General features: G+C 50.4%; 1 protein-coding gene across 1 annotated transcript in view; it reads right to left on the reverse strand.

The window, feature by feature from the left end:
• Nucleotides 1–21,860, reverse strand: part of ttn.2 (titin, tandem duplicate 2) — a 267,045-nt gene that overhangs the window by 211,348 nt on the left and 33,837 nt on the right. Inside the window, 14 exon segments of the mRNA XM_053329075.1 lie at nt 284–290; nt 923–929; nt 1,492–1,636; nt 2,852–3,112; nt 4,354–4,614; nt 5,329–5,589; nt 6,394–6,657; nt 7,668–7,928; nt 9,587–9,847; nt 10,851–11,114; nt 11,686–11,958; nt 12,594–12,860; nt 13,629–13,910; nt 14,797–16,496. Coding sequence (XP_053185050.1) covers nt 284–290; nt 923–929; nt 1,492–1,636; nt 2,852–3,112; nt 4,354–4,614; nt 5,329–5,589; nt 6,394–6,657; nt 7,668–7,928; nt 9,587–9,847; nt 10,851–11,114; nt 11,686–11,958; nt 12,594–12,860; nt 13,629–13,910; nt 14,797–16,496 — 4,514 coding nt within the window.

Raw genomic sequence — 21,860 nt, forward strand, 5'->3', positions numbered from 1 at the left:
GAAGGGAGGGAGGAAGGGAGGAGGGAAGAGGGAAGGGAGGGGGGGAGGGAGGAAGGAGGGAGGGAGGAAGGAAGGGAGGGAGGATGAGGGAAGGAAGGAAGGACAGAGGGAACATGTATCTGTTCACAGAGACAAACAGCTTCAGATTAATACTTTTACACTACTGAAGGAAGGGAGGGAGGAAGGGAGTAGGGAGGGAGGAAGGGAGGGAGGGAGGGAGGGAGGGAGGAAGGAGGGAAGGAGGGAGGGAGGGAGGGAAGGAGGGAAGGAAGGAAGCTGTCACCATGTATCTGTTCACAGAGACAAACAGCTTCAGATTAATACTTTATACTACTGAAGGAAGGGAGGGAGGGAGGGAGGAAGGGAGGGAGGAGGGAGGGAAGGAAGGGAGGGAGGAGGGAGGGAGGGAGGAGGGAGGGAAGGAGGGAGGGACGGGAGGGAAGGAAGGAAGGAAGGAGGGAAGCTGTCACCATGTATCTGTCCACAGAGAGAAACGGCTTCAGATTAATACTTTACACTACTGAAGGAAGGGAGGGAGGGAGGGAGGGAGAAGGAAGGGAGGGAGGAAAGGAGGGAGGGAAGGAAGGAAGGAAGGACAGAGGGAACATGTATCTGTTCACAGAGAGAAACAGCTTCAGATTAATACTTTACACTACTGAAGGAAGGAAGGGAGGAAGGGAGTAGGGAGGGAGGAAGGGAGGGAGGGAGAAGGAAGGGAGGAAGGGAGGGAAGGAGGGAGAAAGCAGGGAGAAGGAAGGGAGGAAGGGAGGGAGGAAGGGAGGGAAGGAGGGAGAAGGGAGGGAGGAAGGGAGGGAAGGAGGAGAAGGGAGGGAGGAGGAAGGGAGGGAGGAAAGGAGGGAGGGAGGGAGGGAGGAAAGGAGGGAGGGAGGGAGGAGGGAGGGAGAAGGAAGGAAGCTGTCACCATGTATCTGTTCACAGAGAGAAACAGCTTCAGATTAATACTTTACACTACTGAAGGAAGGGAGGGAGGGAGGGAAGGAGGGAGGGAGGGAGGGAGGGAAGGAGGGAGGGAGGGAGGGAGGGAAGGAAGGGAGGGAGGAAGGGAGGAGGGAGGGAAGGAGGGAGGGAGGAAGGGAGGGAGGAAGAAGGAAGGAGGGAAGGAAAGGGAGGAAAGGAAGGGTGGAAGGAAGGGAGGGAAAGGAGGGAGGGAGAAGGAAGGAAAGGAGGAGGAAGGGAGGGAGGAGGGAAGGAAGGATGGGAGGAAGGGAAGAAGGACAAATGGAAGGAGGGACAGAAGGAAGGACAGATGGAGGAAAGAAGGAAGGGAGGAAGGAGGGAAGAAGAAGGGATGGAGGAAGGGAGGAAGGAAGGGAAGGAAGGGAGGACTACAGGAAGCTTAATGTAACCAGGGTGAGCAGCAGTTACCTCTCGTCGGTGAAGGAAGGAAAGGAAGGAAGGGAAGAAGAAGGGATGGAGGAAGGGAGGAAGGAAGGAAGGAAAGGAAGGAAGGGAAGAAGGAGGGATAGTTACCTCTCGTCGGTGACGTCCAGCTCCTGACCGTCCTTCATCCAGATCACCTGAATGTTGGGTTCAGAAATCTCACACTCAAAAATGGCTTTCTTCTTCTCTGTGATCTTTATGTCTTTGATCTTCTTCGTGAACTCAATCACACGAGCTGAAAAACAGAAATAATGCTCATGTTAACTCCTCGATTCAATGTGTTATTACTTATTTAACAAGAAGAAGAAGAAGGATGAAGAAGAAGAAGAAGAAGGATGAAGAAGAAGAAGAAGAAGGAGGAGGAGGAGGAGGAGGAGGAGGATGAAGAAGAAGAAGAAGAAGAATCCACAAATGAGTAGAAGAAGAAGAAGAAGAAGAAGAAGAAGAAGAAGAAGAAGAAGAGCAGAAGAAGTAGAAGAAGAAGCAGAAGAAGAAGAAGAAGAAGAACAAGAACAAGAAGAAGAAGAAGAAAAAGAAGGAGAAGAAGTAGACGAAGAAGAAGAAGAAGAAGAAGAAGAAGGATGAAGAAGAAGGATGGAATGGATGGAGGAAGGAGGGAGGAAAGAAGGAACTGAGGAAAGGAAAGAAAGAGTGGAGAAAGGAATGAAGGACGGAGGAAAGAAGGAAGGGAGGAAGGACAGAGGAAAAAAGGAAGGGAGGAGGGAAAGAAGGAAGGAGGAAAGAAAGAAGGAAGGGAGGAAGGACGGAGGAAAGAAGGAAGGGAGGAAGGAACGAAGGACGGAGGAAAGAAGGAAGGGAGGAAAGAAGGAAGGGAAGAAAGGAAAGAAGGAGGGGGAGGAAGGGAGGAAGGAGGGACGGAGGACAGAAGGAAGGGAGGAAGGACGGAAAGGAAAGAAGGAAGGGAGGAAGGAAAGGAAGGACGGGGGAAAGAAGGAAGGGAGGAAGGGAGAAAAGGAAAGAAAGAAGGGAGGAAAGGAAAGAAGGAAGGAACGAAGGACGGAGGAAAGAAGGAAGAGAGGAAGGACGAAGGAAAGAAGGAAGGGAGGAAGGAAGGAACAAAGGACGGAGGAAAGAAGGAAGGGAGGAAGGGAGGAAAGGAAGGGCGGAAGGATGGAGGAAAGAAGGAAGGGAGTAATGGAGGAAAGAAGGAAGGGAGGAAGGAACAAAGGACGGAGGAAAGAAGGAAGGGAGGAAAGGAAAGAAGGAGGGGAGGAAGGAACGAAGGACGGAGGAAAGGAGGAAGGGAGGAAAGGAAAGAAGGAAGGGAGGAAAGAAAGGAAAGATGGGGGAAAGAAGGAAGGAAGGAAAGGAAAGAAGGAAAGGAAGAAAGGAAGGACGAAGGAAAGAAGGAAGGGAGGAAGGAACGAAGGACGGAGGAAAGAAGGAAGGGAGGAAGGGAGGAAAGGAAAGAAGGAAGGGAAGACGTTACCTTCTACGAACAGGTTGGCTGCAGTGGCGCTGGAGCCGGCTACGAACTGGTACTCTCCTCCGTCCCCAAAGTGAACGTTCCTGATGGTGAGCGAGTGAGTGAGCTGCTTGCTGCGGACCTGGCAGCGGTCCGATGACTTCACCTCCACGCCGTTCTTCAGCCACTTATACGTCACACCTTCGTAGTTCACGGTGACCTCGAAGGTGATGGTGTCTCTCTCCTGAGCGTTCAGGTCCTTCAGCATGCTGGTGATCAACACGGCTGGACAGGAAACGCACAAAAAACACAGCTTCAGAATTTCAGAATAAAACTATACCACTCACAGGAAACGCAAAAAACACAGCTTCAGAATAAAACTATACACACCACAAGGAAGGAAGGAAGGAAACACAGATAGAAGAAAGGACAGAAGGAAAGGAGGGAAGAAAGGTAGGAAAGACAGATGGAAGGTAGGAAGGAAGGAAGGAAGGAAGGAAGGAAGGACAGAAGGAAGGAAGGAAGGAAGGACAAAGGAAGGAAAGACAGATGGAAGGAAGGAAGGAAATAAGAAGGGAAGGAAGGAAAGACAGGCAAAAGGAAGGAGGGAAGAAAGGTAGGAAAGACAGATGGAAGGTAGGAAGGTAGGAAGAAAGGAAGGTACAAAGGTAGGAAGGAAGGAATGAAATAAGAAGGGAAGGAAGGAAAGACAGACAAAAGGAAGGAGGGAAGAAAGGTAGGAAAGAAAGGACAGAAGGAAGGAAGGACAGAAGGAAGGAAGGAAGGAAAGAAGGAAAGAAAGGAAGGTAGGAAGGAAGGAAGGAAGGAAGAAAGGAAATAAGGAAATAAGAAGAGAAGGAAGGAAAGACAGGCAAAAGGAAGGAAGGAAGGAAGGTAGGAAAGACAGATGGAAGGTAGGAAGGAAGGAAGGAAGGAAGGAAGGAAGGTAGGAAGAAAGGAAGGTACAAAGGTAGGAAGGAAGGAAGGAAATAAGGCAAAGGAAGGAAAGACAGGCAAAAGGAAGGAGGGAAGAAAGGTAGGAAAGACAGATGGAAGGAAGGAAGGAAGGAAGGTAGGAAGAAAGGAAGGAAGGAAGGAAGGAAAGTAGGAAGGAAGGAAGGTAGGAAGAAAGGAAGGGAAGAAAGGACAGAAGGAAGGAGTGTGATCTTATGGCTAACGGTTGGCGTAGCGTTAGCAAACACTGAGAATGTGAGTGTGATCTTACAGCTAACGGTTAGCGTAGCGTTAGCAAACACTGAGACTGTGAGTGTGATCTTACGGTTAACGGGTAGCGTTAGCAAACACTGAGAATGTGAGTGTGATCTTACGGTTAACGGGTAGCGTTAGCAAACACTGAGAATGTGAGTGTGATCTTACGGTTAACGGTTAGCGTAGCGTTAGCAAACACTGAGAATGTGAGTGTGATCTTACGGTTAACGGGTAGCGTTAGCAAACACTGAGAATGTGGGTGTGATCTTACGGCTAACGGTTAGCGTAGCGTTAGCAAACACAGAATGTGAACTTACGGCTAACGGTTAGCGTAGCGGAGACGCGGTCGTTCCCGCAGATGAAGGTGTATTCTGCTGAGTCGCTCCGGCTCGTGTTCATGATCTTCAGCTGGTGAAGTTTTCCCTGAACGACGATCTTAAACTTCTCCGTCATCTCGATCTCCACGCCGTCCTTCAGCCACGTGGCCGGCACGTTGAAGTGAGACACTTCGCACTCGAACGTCGCCACCTGTGTCTCGGGGATCTCGACGCTCTTCATCGGTTTAGTGACTCGCAGAGCTAGAGCTGCAGGAGACGGACAGGAAGTACTGAATCAGGCACACATATCACAGCTACAAGTTCACATGGAAGGAAATTAAAAGGAAGGAAGGAGGGAGGTAGGAAGGACGGAGGAAAGAAGGAACGAAGGAAGGAAGGAAAGGAGGGAGGGAGGAACAAAGGAAGGAGGAAGGAAGAAGAAAGGAAAGGAGAGAGGAAGGAAAGGAAAGAATGAACGGAGGAAGGAAAGGAAGGATGGAGGAAAGAAGGAAGGAAGGAAGGGAGTAAATGAAAGAAGGAAGGGAGGAAGGAAAAGAAGGAAGGAAAGAAGGAACGGAGGAAGGAAAGGAAGGATGGAGGAAAGAAGGAAGGAAGGACAGAGGAAAGAATGAAAGAAGGAAGGAAGGACGGAGGAAAGAAGGAAGGACAGAGGAAATAAGGAAGAAAGGGAGAAGGAAGGAAGGATGGTCGGAAGAAAGGAAGGAAGGAAGGGAGGACGACAGGAGAAGGAAGGAAGGAAGGAAGGAAAGGACAGAGGAAAGAAGGAAGGAAGGGAGGACGGAGGAAGGAAGGAAGGAAGGATGGAGGAAAGGAAAGAAGGAAGGAAGGGAGGAAGGAAGGAAGGATGGATGGAGGAAAGGAAAGAAGGAAGGAAGGACAGAGGAAAGAAGGAAGGAAGGGAGGAAGGAAGGACAGAGGAAAGAAGGAAAGGAAGGAAGGTAATGAGCTGGGTACCTTCCACAGTGAGCGTGGCGCTGCACTGCAGGTGTCCGACCATGACGGTGTACTCTCCGGCGTTGCTGCTGTCGATGTTCTGCAGGATCAGCTTGTGAGCTTTCCTCTCCGACGAGATCTTACACTTCTCACTGGACTTAAGCTCCGCCCCTTTAAACATCCACCTGACTGGGATGTGGTCATGTGACAGGCTCATCTCAAAGGAGGCGGTGCCGTCCAACAGTGATGTCACATCCTTTATCTTCTTTATGATCTTAATGGCTGCAGAAAGGAAAGGACACATGGAAGGGAGGGAAGGAAGGAAAGAGGGACGGAAGGTGGGAGGGAGGATAGAAGGGAGGAAAGGAAAGAAGGAAGGGAGAAACGAAAGAAAGGAAGGATGGGAGGAAAGGAAAGGAAAGAAGGAAGGGAGGAAAGGAAAGAAGGAAGGGAGGAAAGAAAGGAAGGAAAGGAAAGAAGGAAGGGAGGAAGGACGGACAGAGGAAAGAAGGAAGGGAGGAAAGAGGGGAGGGAGGAGGGAGAGAGGGAGGATAGAAGGGAGGAAAGGAAAGAAGGAAGGGAGGACAGGGGAAAGAAGGAAGGAAAATAGGATGGAGGGAGGGAGGAAAAAAGGAGGAGAGGAAAGGAGGAGAGGAAAGGAAAGAAGGAAGGGAGGAAAGAAAGGAAGGAAGGAAGGACGGAGGAAAGAGGGAAGGAAGGAAGGACGGAGGAAAGAGGGATGGGAGGAGGGAGGGGGGATAGAAGGGAGGGAAGGAGGGAGGAAAAAAGGAAAGACGGAAAGAAGGAAAGAAGGAGGTAGGTAGGAAGGAAGGAAGGAAGGGAGGAAGGAAGGAAGGAAGGAAGGAAGGAAGGAGGGAGGAAGGAAGGAAGGAAGGAAGGAAGGAAGGAAGGAGGGAGGAAGGAAAAAAGCAGAGAAAAGTTGTAAAATTGAGTATTATGAGACAAAATTACATAGTTTTTTATTTTATTTTACAGGAAGTGACTCGTCTACAGGAAGTGACCCGTCTACTCGTCTACAGGAAGTGACCCATCTACAGGAAGTGACCCGTGTACTCGTGTACTCACTCTCTACGTTGAGCCTGGCGTTGGCGGACAGCTTGCCGAGCTTGAAGGAGTAGACGCTCTCGTCCTGCGTGTTGCAGTTCTTCACCTTCAGCGTGTGCACGGTGCCGTCGGACGTGATCTCGTACTTGTCGCTGTTCTGCAGCTCCACGCCGTTCCTGATCCACTGGGATCCTTTCACGTCCAGGTGAGTCAGCTCCAGCGTGAACACCGCCTCCTGCGTCTCCGTCACCGTCTGGTTCTTCAGAGTCTTCTTGATCTTCACAGCTGGAGGAAGGAAGGAAGGAAACACAGGACTCAGTATGGAGGAAGGAAGGAAGGAAGGACAGAGGAAAGAAGGAAGGGAGGAGGGAGGGAAAAAAAGGAGGGAGGAAAGAAGGAAGGAAGGTAGGACAGAGGGAGGGAGGAAAAAAGGAAGGAAGGAGGGAGGGAGGAAGGAAAAGAGGAAGGGAGGAAAGAAGGAAAGAAGGAAGGAAAGGAAGAGAGAAGGAGAGAGGGAGGAAAGGAAGGAAGGAAGGATGGAGAGAGGGAGGGAGGAAAAAAGGAAGGAGGGAGGGAGAAAGGAAAAGAAGGACAGAGGAAATAAGGAAGAGAGGAAGGAAGGAAGGAAGGAGGAAACACAGGACTCAGTATGCTTGTCTCTTTTAATAATTAGTTAAACTAATGGAGCTGCAGCCGCTTCCTGTCTAAGCTTTCAAAATAAAACCTTTTGTTATTTTGCTCTTCTTATCATTAACAAACAAAGTTGGGGCTGTAAATTACGTGAATGTTGGCAGCTCTGATATTACTAATATTCATCATGACAGTAAAATAGTCCATCCTGAGTCAATGTACTGCAGTAGAGTAGTACTTCCTCTCTCAACCAGTAGAAGATGTTGTGAACAGCTGATTATGCATGAAAAAAAAAACCCATCATATACCGAGAAACCGCTTTTATTTTGAAAAATACTGTGATATACATTTTTGGTCATACCGCCCAGCACTAGCCCAAAGATAATAAGAGTTTAGACAATATATTCAAACTTTACATGATCACTCCAATACAGTATATTAAAGAACATTCTGGTTCACCAGCTTTATCAGTGGTCATGGTGCCTTTAAAATAAAATGGATTCATGAGAAGCAGATTGTAGGAGAATAAAGATTTAATCATATTGCACTTCTCTGATATTTTGTGTACAGTTGAGTTTTTTTCCTGACTTTTACTGTGATTTGGCGCTTTATAAATAAAGATTGATTGATTGATAGATGTGTGAGGTGAGAAGGCCAGTACTTACCCTCCACCTTGAGGTTAGCTGTGGTTTTGGAGTTGGCCACCTGGTACGTGTACTCTCCGACATCCTGCGGTCTGGTGATGATGATGATGAGGCGTCTGACGGCTCCCTTCACCTCGCTCACCACATTCTCGCTGAAGTCGATCACCTCGCCGTCTTTCAGCCACTTGCCGTCCGTGTTGGCGTTGGCGACCTCACACTCCAGTTCTGCCGTCTGAGACTCCGCTACCGTCACGTCATGCAGGGGACGAGTGATGGCGCCACCTGGTGGAGGGAGAGAGGGAGAGGGGGAGAGGGTTGGGGTTAGGGTAACAGAGCTGAAGACTAGAAGATATACAACTGTGGGGAGGAAGGAAGGGAGGGAGGTAGGGGGGGGGAGGGAGGGAGGGAGGAAGGAGGGAGGGAGGGAGAAGGGAGGACTGTGCCAAATGCATCAAGAAAGAGAGGGAGGAAGGAAGGGAGGGAAGGAGGGACGGAGGGAGGAAGGGAGGGAGGGAGGGAGGAAGGAAGGGAGGAAGGAAGGGAGGTAGGGGGGGAGGGAGGGAGGGAGGGAGGGAGGAAGGACTGTGCCAAATGCATCAAGAGAGGAAGGAAGGAAGGGAGAGAGGGAGGAAGGAAGGGAGGGAGGGAGGGAGGGAGGGAGGAAGGAGGGAGGGAGAAGGGAGGACTGTGCCAAATGCATCAAGAAAGGGAGGGAGGAATGAAGGGAGGGAAGGAGGGAGGGAGGGAGGAAGGAAGGAAGGGAAGAAGGGAGGGAGGGAGGAAGGAAGGGAGGAAGGAAGGAAGGGAGGGAGGCAGGGAGAAGGGAGGACTGTGCCAAATGCATCAAGAAAGGAAGGAAGGAAGGGAGGGAGGGAGGGAAGGAGGAAGGGAGGGAGGGAGCGAGGGAGGGAGGGAGGGAGGGAGGGAGAAGGGAGGACTGTACCAAATGCATCAAGAAAGGGAGGGAGGAAGGAAGGGAGGGAAGGAGGGACGGAGGGAGGGAGGGAGAAAGGAAGGAAGGGAGGGAGGGAGGGAGGAAGGAAGGAAGGAAAAAACAAAGGGAGGAAGGACTGAAGGAAGAAGGAAGGAAGGAAGGAAGGAAGGAAGGAAGGAAGGAAGGAAGGAAGGAAGGTAGGGAGGGAGGGAGGGAGGGAAGGAAGGAAGGAAAAAACAAAGGGAGGAAGGAAGGGAGGAAGGAAGGAAGGACTGATCAAGAGAGGATTCTCATATGCAGGGAGGGAAGGAGGGAGGAATGGAGGGAAGGAAGGAAGGAAGGAAGGAAGGAAGGAAGGAAGGAAGGAAGGGAGGGAGGGAGGGAGGGAGGGAGGGAGGATGGAAGGAAGGAAGGAAAGGAGAGAGGGAGGGAGGAAGGGAGGAAGGAAGGAAGGAAGGGAGGGAGGGAGGGAGGGACGAAGAAAGGAAGGAAGGAAGGGAGGAAGGACTGTGCCAATTGCCTCAAGAGAGGATTCTCACATGAAGGGAGGGAAGGAAGGAAGGAAGGAGGAAGGGAGGAATGATGGAAGGATGGAAGGAGGGAGGGAGGGAGGAAGGAAGGAAGGGAAGAAGGAAGGAAGGAAGGAAGGGAGAGAGGAAGGAAGGAAGGAAGGTGGGGAGGGAGGTAGGGAAGAAGGGAGGAAGGGAGGAAGGAAGGTGGGGAAGGAAGGAAGGGGGGGAAGGAGGGTAGGGAGGAAGGAAAGAAGGAAGGAAGGAAGGAAGGTAGGGAGGAAGGGAAGGAGTAATGATGGAAGGAAGGAAGGAAGGGAGGAAGGAAGGAAGGAAGGAAAGGAGAGAGGGAGGGAGGAAGGAAGGAAGGGAGGGAGGGGAGGAAGGAAGGGAGGAAGGAAGGAAGGAAGGAAGGACGGAAGGGAGGGGGGGTGGGAGAAAGGAAGGAAGGAAGGAAGGAAGGAAGGAAGGAAGGAAGGAAGGAAGGAAGGACTTACCAGAGACAGTGAGCTTAGCGCTGGACGTCTGCTCTCCAGCGTTGAAGGTGTAGAGTCCTTCCTCGTCCTTCATGGTGTCGATGACGGTCAGAGAGTGAGACGTCCCTTTAGTCTCCAGCTTGTGTTTGGGTCCGGCTCGGAGACGCTGGTTCCTGAAGGTCCAGACCGGCTCGATACCGGGATGAGACACTTCCACGTCAAAGACCACGTTCTGGGACTCGGAGCACACTTTGTCCTCCATGTGCTTCACGATGTGCACCTCTGTAACGACATCACCATAGCAACAAGGTTTAATAGTGATCAGCGGTGGACGGTAACCAAAAGACATTTTACTTTTAACCCTCCTGTTGTCCTCGAGGTAAGGAAGGAAGGAAGAGAAGGAAGGAAAGGAGGGAATGCAGGAAGGAAGGGAGGAAAGGAGGGAGGAAGCAAGAGAGGAAAGGAAAGACGGAAGGGAGGTAGGAGGGAGGGAGAAAGGAAAAGAGAAAGGGAGGAAGGAAGGAAAGAAGGACAGAGGAAAGAAGGAAGGGAAGAAGGTAGGGGGGTGGAAAGAAAGAGACAAGGAGGGAGGGAGGGAGGAAAGAAGGAATGGAGGAAGGAAAGGAAGGAAGGAAGAAAGGAAAGGAAAGAAGGAAGGTAGGAGGGAAGGAGAAAGGAAAAGAGGAAGGGAGGAAAGAAGGACAGAGGAAAGAAGGAAGGGAGGAAGGTAGGGGGGTGGAAAGAAATAGACAAGGAGGGAGGGATGAAAGAAGGAAAGGATGAAGGAAAGGAAGGAAAGAAAGAAGGAAGGAGGGATGGAGGAAAGAAGGAAGGAAGGAAGGAAGGAAGGAAGGAAGGAAGGAAGGAAGGAAGGAAGGAAGAAACAGTCAAAACAGACGGGGTCAATTTGACCCGGGAGGACAACAGGAAGGTTAAATACAGTTTTTTGAGTATCTGAACTTTTACTAAAGTAGTGAAGAAAATAAAAAGATGGCTGCTTACTCTCCACAGTCAGGTTAGGAAGGGAGGAAGGACGGAAGGGAGGAAAGAAGGAAGGAGGGAAGGAAGGAAGAAAGGGAGGAAGGAAATAAAAAGATGGCGGCTTACTCTCCACAGTCAGGTTAGGAAGGGAGGAAGGACGGAAGGGAGGAAAGAAGGAAGGAGGGAAGGAAGGAAGAAAGGGAGGAAGGAAATAAAAAGATGGCGGCTTACTCTCCACAGTCAGGTTAGGAAGGGAGGAAGGAAAGGAAGGAAGGAAAGGAAGGAAGGAAAGAAGGAGGCTTACTCTCCACAGTCAGGTTACAGCTGGTGTCGACCTTTCCAACCACCAGCTTGTAGTGTCCCTGGTCAGAGGCGTAGGACCGGGTGAAGACCAGGCGCTGCTTGGACCCCTTGGCTACGATCTGGATGCGGTCGCTAGGCAACAGCTGCTTGTCGTCATGGAACCATTTAACGGAGCTGATGTCCTGAGCTGAGATCTTTGCTTCCAGGACGGCTTTGGTGCCCTCGATGGACGACACGTCTTTGAGAGGCGACAGGATGTCAATGGCTGCAAGGAGAGATAGAGACAAGGACTGTTAACCACTCAGGTCAAGGAAGGAAGGGAGGGAGGGAGGAAAGGAGGGAGAGAGGGAGGGAGGGAGGGAGGAAAGGAGGGAGGAGGGAGGGAGGGAGGGAGGAAGGAAAGGAGGAAAGGAGGGAGGAGGGAGGGAGGGAGGAAAGGAGGGAGAGAGGGAGGGAGGGAGGGAGGAAAGGAGGGAGAGAGGGAGGAAGGGAAGAAGGAGAGGGAGGAAGGGAGGAAAGGAGAGAGAGAGGGAGGGAAGGAGAGAAGGAGAGAAGGGAGGAAAGAAAGGAGGGAGCGAGGAAAAGAGAAAGGAAGGAAGGAAGGAAAGAAGGAAGGAAGGAAAGGAGGGAGGGAGGAAAAGAGGAAGGAAGGAAGGAGAGAAGGAAGACAGGAAGGAAGGAAGGAAAAGAGGGAGGGAGGAAAAGAGGAAGGAAGGAAGGAGAGAAGGAAGACAGGAAGGAAGGAAGGAAAGGAGGGAGGAAGTAAGGAGTAAGGAGTAAGGAGAAAAGGAAGGAAGGAAGGAATATATGACTCATTGACAGGAAGAGGATCTTACTCTGAACGTGGAGCTTGCAGGAAGTGGAAATGTCCTGGGCAGGAACCAGGAAGGAGTAGGAAGCTGCGTCGTCTCTGCTGATGTTCTCCACCAGCAGTTTGTGGATCAGCTTGTCGATGATGATGTGGACTCGGTCCGAGGCGGAGACGGCCTGGCCGTTCTTCATCCAGGTTCCCTCGACGTTCTCCTGGGAGAACCGCACCTCCAGCTGAGCGATGTCACCCTCACACACGGTGAGGTCAGTCAGAGGCTGCATCAGGGTCACCGGGCGCACTGAAGGGAGAGAGGATGAGGGGTCAAAGGTCATTTTCATTCAACATGGAGGGAGGGAAGGAAGGAAGGGAGGAAGGAAGGAAGGAAGGTAGAAGGAAGAATGGGAGAAAGGGAGGAAGGGAGGAAAGAAGAAAGAAAGAAAGGAAGGAAGGAAGGACAGAAGGAAAGAAGGACAGAAGGAAGGTAGACGGAAGAATGGGAGGAAGGGAGGAAGGAAGAAAAAGAAAAAGGAAGGAAGGACAGAAGGAAGGTAGAAAGAAGAATGGGAGAAAGGAAGGAAGGACAAAAGGAAGGAAGGAAGGACAGAAGGATGAAAGAAAGGAAGGAAGGAATAAAGGAAGGAAGGAAGGAAGGGAGGACAGAAGGATGAAAGAAAGGAAGGAAGGAAGAAAGAAAGGAAGAAAGGAAGGAAGGGAGGACAGAAGGATGAAAGAAAGGAAGGAAGGAAGGAAGAAAGGAAGGAAGGAAGAAAGGAAGGTAGGGAGGAAGGACAGAAAGAAGGAAGGAAGGAAGCACAGAAGGATGAAAGAAAGGAAGGAGGAAGGAACGAAGGAACGAAGGAAGGAAGGAAGGAAGGACAAAAGGAAGGACAGAAGGAAGGAAGGAAGGAAGAAGCCAAGACTCTTGATACTCACGTTTCATCTTGAGTGCAGCGCTGGTCTTCAGCTCTCCACAGACGAAGGTGTACTTGCCCTGGTCCTCCTTCTTCACCTCCTTCACTGACAGGCTGTGTCTTCCTCTGCGGGATGACATCACGTACTTGTTGCTAGGCGACAGCGCCTTGTCTCCGAAGTACCAGCTGCCCTCCGCGTCCTCACGGGAAAGCTCCACCTCAAACTCTCCAGCGTACGTCTCTGGGACCTCGATGTCCTCCAGATGTTTGAGCAGCTCCAGAGCAGCACCTGAACGCACCACGATGTCAGGAACATGATATCAGGAACACGCTTTCCTTTCCTCCCTCCTTTCCTTCTTTCCTTTCCTCCCTCCTTCTTTCCTCCCTCCTCTTTATTTCCTCTGTCCTTCTTTCCTACCTTCCTTCTTTCATCTGTCCTTCCTTCCTTCCTTCTTTCCTCCCTCCTTTCCTTCCTTCTTCCTTTCATTCCTTCCCTCCTTTCCTTCCTTCTTCCTTCTTTCTTCCTTCCCTCCCTCCTTTCCTTCCTTCTTCCTTCTTTCCTTTCCTCCCTCCCTCCTTCCCTTGCTTCCTTCATCCCTCCTCCTTCCTTCCTTCCTTCCTCCCTCCCTCCCTCCCTCCCCTGTGTGTGTGTGTTACCTTCTACATGGAGCCTTGCACTCGTCCTGATGTTCTCATCTTCTACTATCACACAGGAGTACCTTTCCTTCCTTCTTCCTCCCTCCCTTCCTTCTTCCCTCCTTTTCCTTCCTTCTTCCTTTCCATCCTCCTTCCTTCCTCCCTTCCTTCGTTCTTCCCTCCCCCCCTTCCTTCCTTCCTCCCTCCCTCCTTTTCCTTCCTTCTTCCTTTCCATCCTCCTTCCTTCCTCCTTTCCATGTTCTCATCTGCTATCACACAGGAGTACCTTTCCTTCCTCCCTCCCTCCCTTCCTTCCTTCTTCCTTCCTTCCTTCCTCCCTCCCTCTCTTCCTCCCTCCTTTCCTTCCCTCCTTTCCTCCCTCCCTCCCTCCCTCCCTCCCCTGTGTGTGTGTGTGTGTTACCTTCTACATGGAGCCTTGCACTCGTCTTGATGTCTTCATCCTCTGCTATCACACAGGAGTACTCTGCGTCGTCCTTCATGTCGATCATCATCACAGACAGGAAGTGGACGTTTCTGTCTGAGTGGGTTCTGTATTTCTCTCCAGAGAAGATCTCCGTGCCGTTCTTCATCCATTTCACTTTGACGAAAGGTTCGCTGGTCTCACACTCGAAGGTCACGGTGGTGTCCTTCTCGTTGGCGCTGACGTCCTCCAGGTTCTGAGTAAAGCTGACGGTCGCCTTGCCTGAAACAGGAAGTAAAGAGCCAGGTTGAGACAAAGACGAGGCGTGGGGTCAAACTGACCCCGTCTCTTTTGACTGTTCCTTCTTTCTTTAATTTTTCCTTCGTTCTTCCCCTCCTTCCTTCGTCCTTTCCTTCCCCCTTCTTGTCTTCCTTCCTTCCATCCTCCCTTCTTGTCTTCCTTCCTTTCCTTCCTCCCTTCCTTCTTCTCCTTACTTCCTTCCTCTTTTCCTCCATCCCTCCTTCCTCCCTCCCTTCCTTTCTTCCTTATTTCCTCCCTTCCTTCCTTCTTTCCTCCCTCCCTCCCTTTCTTTCTTCCTTCTTTCCTCCCTTCCTTCCTTCCTTCTTTCCTCACTCCGTTCCTTTCTTCCTTCTTTCCTCCCGTCCTTCCTTTCTTCCTTCTTTCCTCCCTCCCTTCCTTCTTTCCTCCCTCCCTTCCTTTTTTTTGTTTTTTTGTTTTTATCCCTCCTGTTGTCATCAGATCAAGGTCAGGACAGGAGGAAAAGAGGAAGGAATTTAGGAGAGAAGGAAGGGAGGAAGGAATGAAGAACGGAAGGAAGGAAGGAAGGAAGGAAGGAAGGAAGGAAAGAAAGAAAGGAGTAAGGGTGAAAAGAAGAAGGAATTTAGGAGGGAAGGAAGGGAGGAAGGAAGGAAGGAATGAAAGAAGGAAAGGAGTAAGGGTGAAAAGAAGAAGGAATTTAGGAGAGAAGGAAGGGAGGAAGGAAAGGAGGAATGAAGGAAGGAAGGAAGAAGGAAGGAAGGAAGGAAAGAAAGGGGTATGGAGGGAGGGGGGAGAAAAGGAGGAAGGAAGGAAGGAAGGAAGGAAGGAAGGAAGGAAGGAATATAATTAAAGCTGCCTAGCCTCAGGTTATAATGGAGAGGTTTGGTACCTTGCACCAGCAGGAAGGCGTGGCTGGAAGCTTCTCCAGCGACGTTCACGGCCTTCACCATGATGCTGGCGGAGTCCTCGGCGACGACGTCTCTGATCACCAGCTCACACACGTGGTCCTCGGGCCAGTACCAGAACACACGCTCCGTCTTCTCCAGCAGGACCCCGTTCTTAAACCACTGACACTCGGGTTCTGGTCTACCCACGACTCTGAGGCGGAAACGGACTTCATCCATGGGGACGACGGTGCTGCTGGCGATGCGTTCGAGGATCCTGGGTGCTTCCATGCTCGGGGAGAGCTGCACCTTCTCTGGTTTGATGGTGGGGATGGTCACTGTGCCTTGTTCCTCCAGCCTCTTCCTCTCTGCTTCTTCTTTCTCTTTCAGACGATGAAGCAGCTCCTCCTTCGTCTTCTTCAGTAAATCCTCGTAGGACTCATCTTTCCTGTGACCCTTGAACTCCACGGCGGAGATGGACTCGTAGAAACCTTCCTCCGTCCGGCGCTTGAACTTGCTCTTCAGCTCATCGGACTCCTCGGAGGTCTTCTCACGGACGACTCTCTGCGTCTTCTTCAGCTTAACGACTTCTCTGTCCTGTGCGGTCTCGCTCGGCCGGTCGACCTTCACGACGTCAAATCCGATTCTTCCGGGATCGTGTAAGACTTCTGCAGGTTTCACCTCCGGGGCTCGACGCAGGACTGATCTGAAGTCTTCTTTCTGTTCGATTTCCAGCTTCACAGTGTGCTCCGTGGTTCCTAAAGGATTATCTGCAACCACTCTGACCTCGCCTGCATCGTAAGACTTAATGTCCACAATCTCCAGGTAGTAGATCCCATCGTAGCGGAGTCTGTACCTCTTGCTTTTGCGGATGAGTTGTCCGTTAATGTACCAGTTGACTTTAGGTGCTGGGTAACCCGTCACCCTGCAGCGGAACCGGGCGATGCCTCCTTCCAGCACTCTGGCCGGTTCAGGAACCAGGACGATTTCAGGTTTAGTCTTTTCGGTTTCCTCGTCTGTGCTGACTCCCGCAGGTCCTCTTTCATGAGCCATGCGTTCCATGTCCTCCAGCCTGTGAGCTCCTCCCTTCCTGCCTTCGGGGAGCTGCGTCTCCTCTACTAGACCCTTCTCATCTTTGACGATCAGAGTCGCCGAAGTCTGGTCGACGCCAAACTTGTTAGTGGCTCTGCAGGTGATGACGCCGCTGTCTCTAGCGTACGCCACCTCGTAGTCCAGGCTGCAGTAGCCGAACTCGTTGACCATCCGCAGCCTGTTAGCAGCGGCCAGAGGTTTCCCGTCGTGCAGCCACTCCACCACCATGGTAGGATCACCGATGGGAGTCAGTCTGCACTCGAAGTGAGCCGGGCCGAAGCGCTTCATCCTGATGGACGTCAGCTTCTTCTTAAACTGAGGCTTCTGTTGCTTCTCTTTGTCGTACAGGTCTCCCTCCTCCCACTGCTCCTGCCCGTAACGCAGGTGAAGAGGCTCCAGCTCGGGAGCAGCGATCTCTTTGGCTTTGTAGGTTCCTTTGGTGATGATGAGCTTCCTCTCGGCCTGAGGAGCGGCGTGGTCCACCTCCACGTTGACTCTGCAGCGAGTCGTGTCTCTGCCGGCTCTGTTGATGGCGGTGGCCGTGTACCAGGCGCTGTCTGAGCCCGACGCCGACGGGATGTGGAACTTAGCTTCTCCTTTTGTACCGTCGACCCTGAAACGTTAAAACATTGATTGGACACGTTGATTAGGATCTGTTCACATAAATGTCCTCACTTACTTCTTATTCATTTTAATTAATAAACAGAAACAAGCTAGAAACTTTCTAGACAATTGACTAGGTTTTATTTTGAAGGAATTGAAGGAAGGACAGATGGAAGGAAGGAAGGAAGGAAGGATGGAAGGAAGAAAGGAAGGACAGATGGAAGAAAAGGAGGAAGGAAGGACAGGTGGAAGGAAGGAAGGAAGGATGGATGGAAGGAAGAAAGGAAGGACAGATGGAAGAAAGGGAGGAAGGACAGATGGAAGGAAGCGAGGAAGGACAGATGGAAGGAAGCAAGGAAGGGAGGAAGGATGGAAAGAAGGAAGGAAGGACAGATGGAAGAAAGGGAGGAAGGAAGAAAGGAAGAATAAAAGGAAGAAAGGAAGGACGGAAGAAAGGGAGGAAGGACAGATAGAAGGAAGGAAGGGAGGAAGGAAGGAAGGAAGGAAGGAAGGAAGGACAGAAGGAAGGAAGGAAAGAAGTGAAGGGATAAGATAATCAAATAATCATAAGCACTCATATAGCTTGAGCTTGCATTTATGCCAGTATAAAAGGCAGTGCTGACATAATCATTTAAGATAGACACATGCACAGGGATGTGTCTGCTGAGTCAGTTCTCGGAAAGTTATCTGCCAAAAATATCTACCAAAAACAGGATATGGCACCAGATGGCCGAAACTGCTGAAATTGCTGAAGCTGCAAAAGAATGATAAGAAAGTTAAGAGTAACGGTCAAAATTGATAAACAACAGGGCAAGGGCGGGGGAGCGCGGACTGGTGTATAAAAATGGAAATAAGGAACTGTTAGCTCAGATCTCTTTGGGTGTAAAGGCGAAGCGCTGTTACACTGTATAACGAGTGATCTCCGCTTTATGCATACTGCGAAATAAACTGATGATTTTCTGAACAACTCTGGTCTTCCTAGCACTTCTTTCTGCGTCAACCAACTCCGGGGAAGCCAGGCAAGGCCAGCTTCAACAATTTGGGGGCTCGTGTCCGGGACGCAGCAAAGAATTGATTCGATCAACCGTCTCCACAACGAAGTGACGGGACACAGGCCGGCTAAAAGAAGGTAAGCAGAAGCCTGTTGATTTCAAAATTCTGCTGATTGGACACAAATTAAATCTAGTGTCCCCGATCTGAGATTGTAAAGAGACTTTCAAATTGAAGACTTGAGTTGTTTTAATTAAACAGTGAAGGGTATAAACTAACAGAAACAGGTCCTTGGTCGTAGCTGACCCTACCGGTTCTCGACGGGGAACCGGAAAGCCTAGGTGGCTGCTGAGGAATTGAATACTCGGGAATTGAGGACACCCAAAACATTCTAAAATAAAAGCCTGTTGGCAGTTGACTTACAATACAGGGGCTAGTAGGACCCCTAAAAGCAACAACAAAAGTCAGTATCAAGTAAAATACATGGAAAACATAATACTAACGATTGTGATTTTTTGTGTGTTTGTGTGTGAACAAAACTGTGAGGAAAAGTGGGTGCGGGAAGAATAAAACTCTGAGGTGTCTATGGTAAAAAGATCGTTCAAAGCAGTGTCTTGACAAACCCGACAAACGGACAGAGGAAACCTATGCGGTGTTAACATAATCTGTCCGAGCCGCGGAAACCTAACGGTGATAACGAAAGTGGCCTGGTTTGTCAATTAAAGTCAGTTGCTCGAGTGAACTCTATATAAACTGACTGGCTGCTTGATCTGAGATACCATATAAGGCTTGTTGCTCGGGTGAACTCCATACAAACCGGCCGGCCTCAGAGTTTAGAATCTAAGACAAATAGAAAGAGACATGGACGGAGAATTTGACAGGGAAATAAACGATGATGGGTGGGGTCCCGTGACCAGGGCATGGAGACCCCTTGAAGAACAGCTAAATGACCTACTAGCAGTCGCCACAGTAGCAGTGCAAGGAAAGAAAAAGGAAAAGAAGCTAGCAGAAATTAAGGGACGAGTAGAAGGATTAATCAAGCAGAAGGGCAGGAAACTATCGGATCCCGGTCCGTTAGGGGCCTGGTTTTGTGAGAAAAAACAGGAATATGCAGTAAGACAGAAAGAAGCAGAGGAGAAAGCTAAACAGGCAGGAATACTGAAGCGAGGAAAGTGGGCAAAGGAAGGGCAAGCTCTGAAGGAGGAACACCGAGGATGGTCTGAACTGGTGATCTGGTGGCAAAGTGCGAAGCAGCTGCACACAACTGATAAGGAACAACCCAGACAGGTCCAGAAGGTAAAACCTACACCACACACACATGATCCCCCACCTCCGTACACTCCACCCAGCGCACCCGTGGCAGACGGGATGTATCCCACCTTACTGGTCTCTAAGGGGGTATTACAGATAGATGAGGGGATAGAGGACTGTGAAGTAGAAAGTAAGGTCTCTAGCATGGAGTATGAGGAAATGACTGACGTACCGGGGTACAGAGAAATAATTACTCGACATATAACACCAAAAGAAGGCTCGCGCTGTCAGGGAAAGAAGTCCGAACACGCACAGCCATACGCGTTTGAGGACCAAGCGATCAGGGAAACTGAAAGGTTTAAGCAAGCCAACGACAAGGAGTTACAGAAGCTTAGAGAACAACTACAGGGAATACAGAATCAGCAGGATTCAGGGAGTAGAAATAAGAAGGGATATACATCCACACCACAGGACTACAAACCTGGTGAGAAAGGGAGAGCAGAACTGACTCTGGAAGCAAGGTGGGAACATGAACAGGATCAGGGAAAGAGGGTGATGATTTGGGGAGAACTAGAGGGATACGTAGCAGGTGACGAAGGCGAAGACAGGGACAAATGGAGCAGACAGGTAGAAAAAGATAAGGAAGAGGAGGAAGGCCTCACAGACTTAGAAGATAAAACAGTGGACCGATTCAAAGAGACAACCAAGGCTCTACAGGAGCTGAGAAGGAGAGACAGGCAGTTGCAAGAAAGGAGCCATCAAATGCAGTTACGCCCCGACCCAAAGCAAACACAAACCTATCCAATGTATCCACTAATTGAGTCCTCTGGAGGACAAAGATATAGACCATTCGGAATAGGTGATGTGCAGGCAATTGTGGACAAATTACCACCAGTGGCTGAAGGAGGCAACTTATGGCTGAGTAAACTGGAAAGCTTGACAGCCGGACAGTTACTGGCTTTAGGAGATTTTAGGGCCGTTATAAGCAGATGCTTGACAGATAGCAACGTGCGGGACATACAGATAAGTGCAGGGATACTGGGGAGGGGGGATGAGGAATCTTTCCTACGACACCAAGAACAGATAGGGAAAGTAATGAGACAAAAGTATCCCCTCCCTAATGCTTCAGTAATGCCCAAAATGAAATGGGATCCCAAACAGAACCCTCGCACTTACATTGAGCAGTGTAAAGAAACTTGGCTCCGCCACACCGGGTATCACCCGGGAAACGAGGGGTCTCAAAGGGAGTGGTTCAGACAGGCCATACTAGACGGGGTTCCAGGAGAAGTAAGCAACAACATGAAAAATAACCCAGATATGTTGGGAAGTGACTCAAGTGTATGGGAGAAACATTTAATTCACCACCTCACCCGCGCACAGGATACATGTGAAAAAGAGCAGGACAACTTAAAAGCACTGCAAACACAGTTACTGAAACTACAGCTCACAGAGGCTAGACAGAAAACACACAAAAAAGAGAAAGGGGAAACAGCTAGAGTAATGATGGCTGAACAGACAGGCACTCCTGATCTGTACCCCACCCCGCCCTGGGTGCCGTCACATCAGAGACAGGGAGGTTACGGGGGCGGTCCTATGAGGGTGAGAGGAGGTTGGAGGGGCAGGGCCGGAAGAGGCGGACCTTCCAGGGGACAGCCAGGAGGGGGCCGTTGCTACTTCTGCAATGAAACCGGCCACTGGGCTCGAGACTGCCCCCAACTGGCCAGGGGTGGAAGTGACAGCAGGGGACGAGGGCGTTCCTCACTTCCACACAACCGCGGCCAGGGCCAGCGACCTGTGCCCCCAGTACCTCACCAGATGCCTCAATGGGACACCTGGGATGAGTGGGGCACGTACCAACAACAATGACATGCCCCACAGAGAGACTCAGACAGCATTCGAACGGCAGAACCAATGCTGTCGGTACGAGTTGAACAACAAACTCTGCCATTTCTGGTTGACACTGGAGCAACATGCTCCACGATGAGGAGTGTTCCCAAAGACACCCTGTCAGCCAAATCTATCACCTTAATGGGATTCTCTGGGGAAAAACATACTCTGCCCATAACTAAGCCACTACTCACACAGATCGGAAATCAGATGGTGAAACATCCATTTGTGCACTCACCTACCGTGCCTATGAATTTATTAGGGAGAGATCTCCTAGTTAAACTAGGTGCATCCATACTGTGTAGTGCAGATGGACTACTGATAACACTTCCAGATGGAACACAACTGCCGTGCTCGGAGCAGCTGACTCCGGGGCAATACCTCCTCCAGCCCTTGAATGAAGAATATGCAGACATATACTGGGGCCGGTTACAACCGGAAACCACAGAACAGGGTGGGATTCTTTCATCCTACCTACAGTGGAAACCCTGGATAGCCCTCATGGAACCATACCTCACACCCCCAGACCCACCCCATGTCACCCTGTTTTATGATAGGATGCAAACCGATTGGTATCAGGAAAATTTCCAAGACCAATTAGAGGGCCATGAATGGACCATCGAGTCCAGAAACATTTATGTAGCACCAGAGGGGGTAGCGGCAGCAGTAGTCTTAACTGAGGAACAATCCTCCTGGTACATGATGTCAGAGGAGGCAGCACCCCATGTTTCATTGGCTCTGCATCCTCAACATCAGGCCAAGGAGTTAGGGGGAATAATCAAAAGAGCATTGACACAGACTGATTGGATAGATACCACCATTCCACAGATCCAATACTCTTCAGCAGCAAAAACCTATCGCATTAACGTCACAGGCACAGACACAGCAACCCTAGAACATCTACAAATCACTAGGCAGCATGGTAGGGAACAAACAGATCACCACCTAGCGGCGGGCATGATAGACACACTCCCATCACATCTGTGGGCACAAGGACCGACTGATGTCGGTGTAGTAGATTGTACACCCATCACCTTTAAAGTACAATCAGGGGAACCTCTATGGATAAGGCAGTATCCTCACAAACCTCAAGCTGAGGCAGGGATTAGCGACACCATAGAGGGTCTCCTGGAAAAGGGGGTGTTGGAAGCCTCACAGTCACACTGGAACACCCCCATTTTACCTGTAGAAAAGAAAGGGACAGGTAAATACCGCATGGCACATGATTTAAGGGCAATCAATGGCA

The sequence above is a fragment of the Scomber japonicus genome, chromosome 11 (genome assembly GCF_027409825.1).
Source record: "Scomber japonicus isolate fScoJap1 chromosome 11, fScoJap1.pri, whole genome shotgun sequence".
NCBI classification, from domain to species: Eukaryota; Metazoa; Chordata; class Actinopteri; order Scombriformes; family Scombridae; genus Scomber; species Scomber japonicus.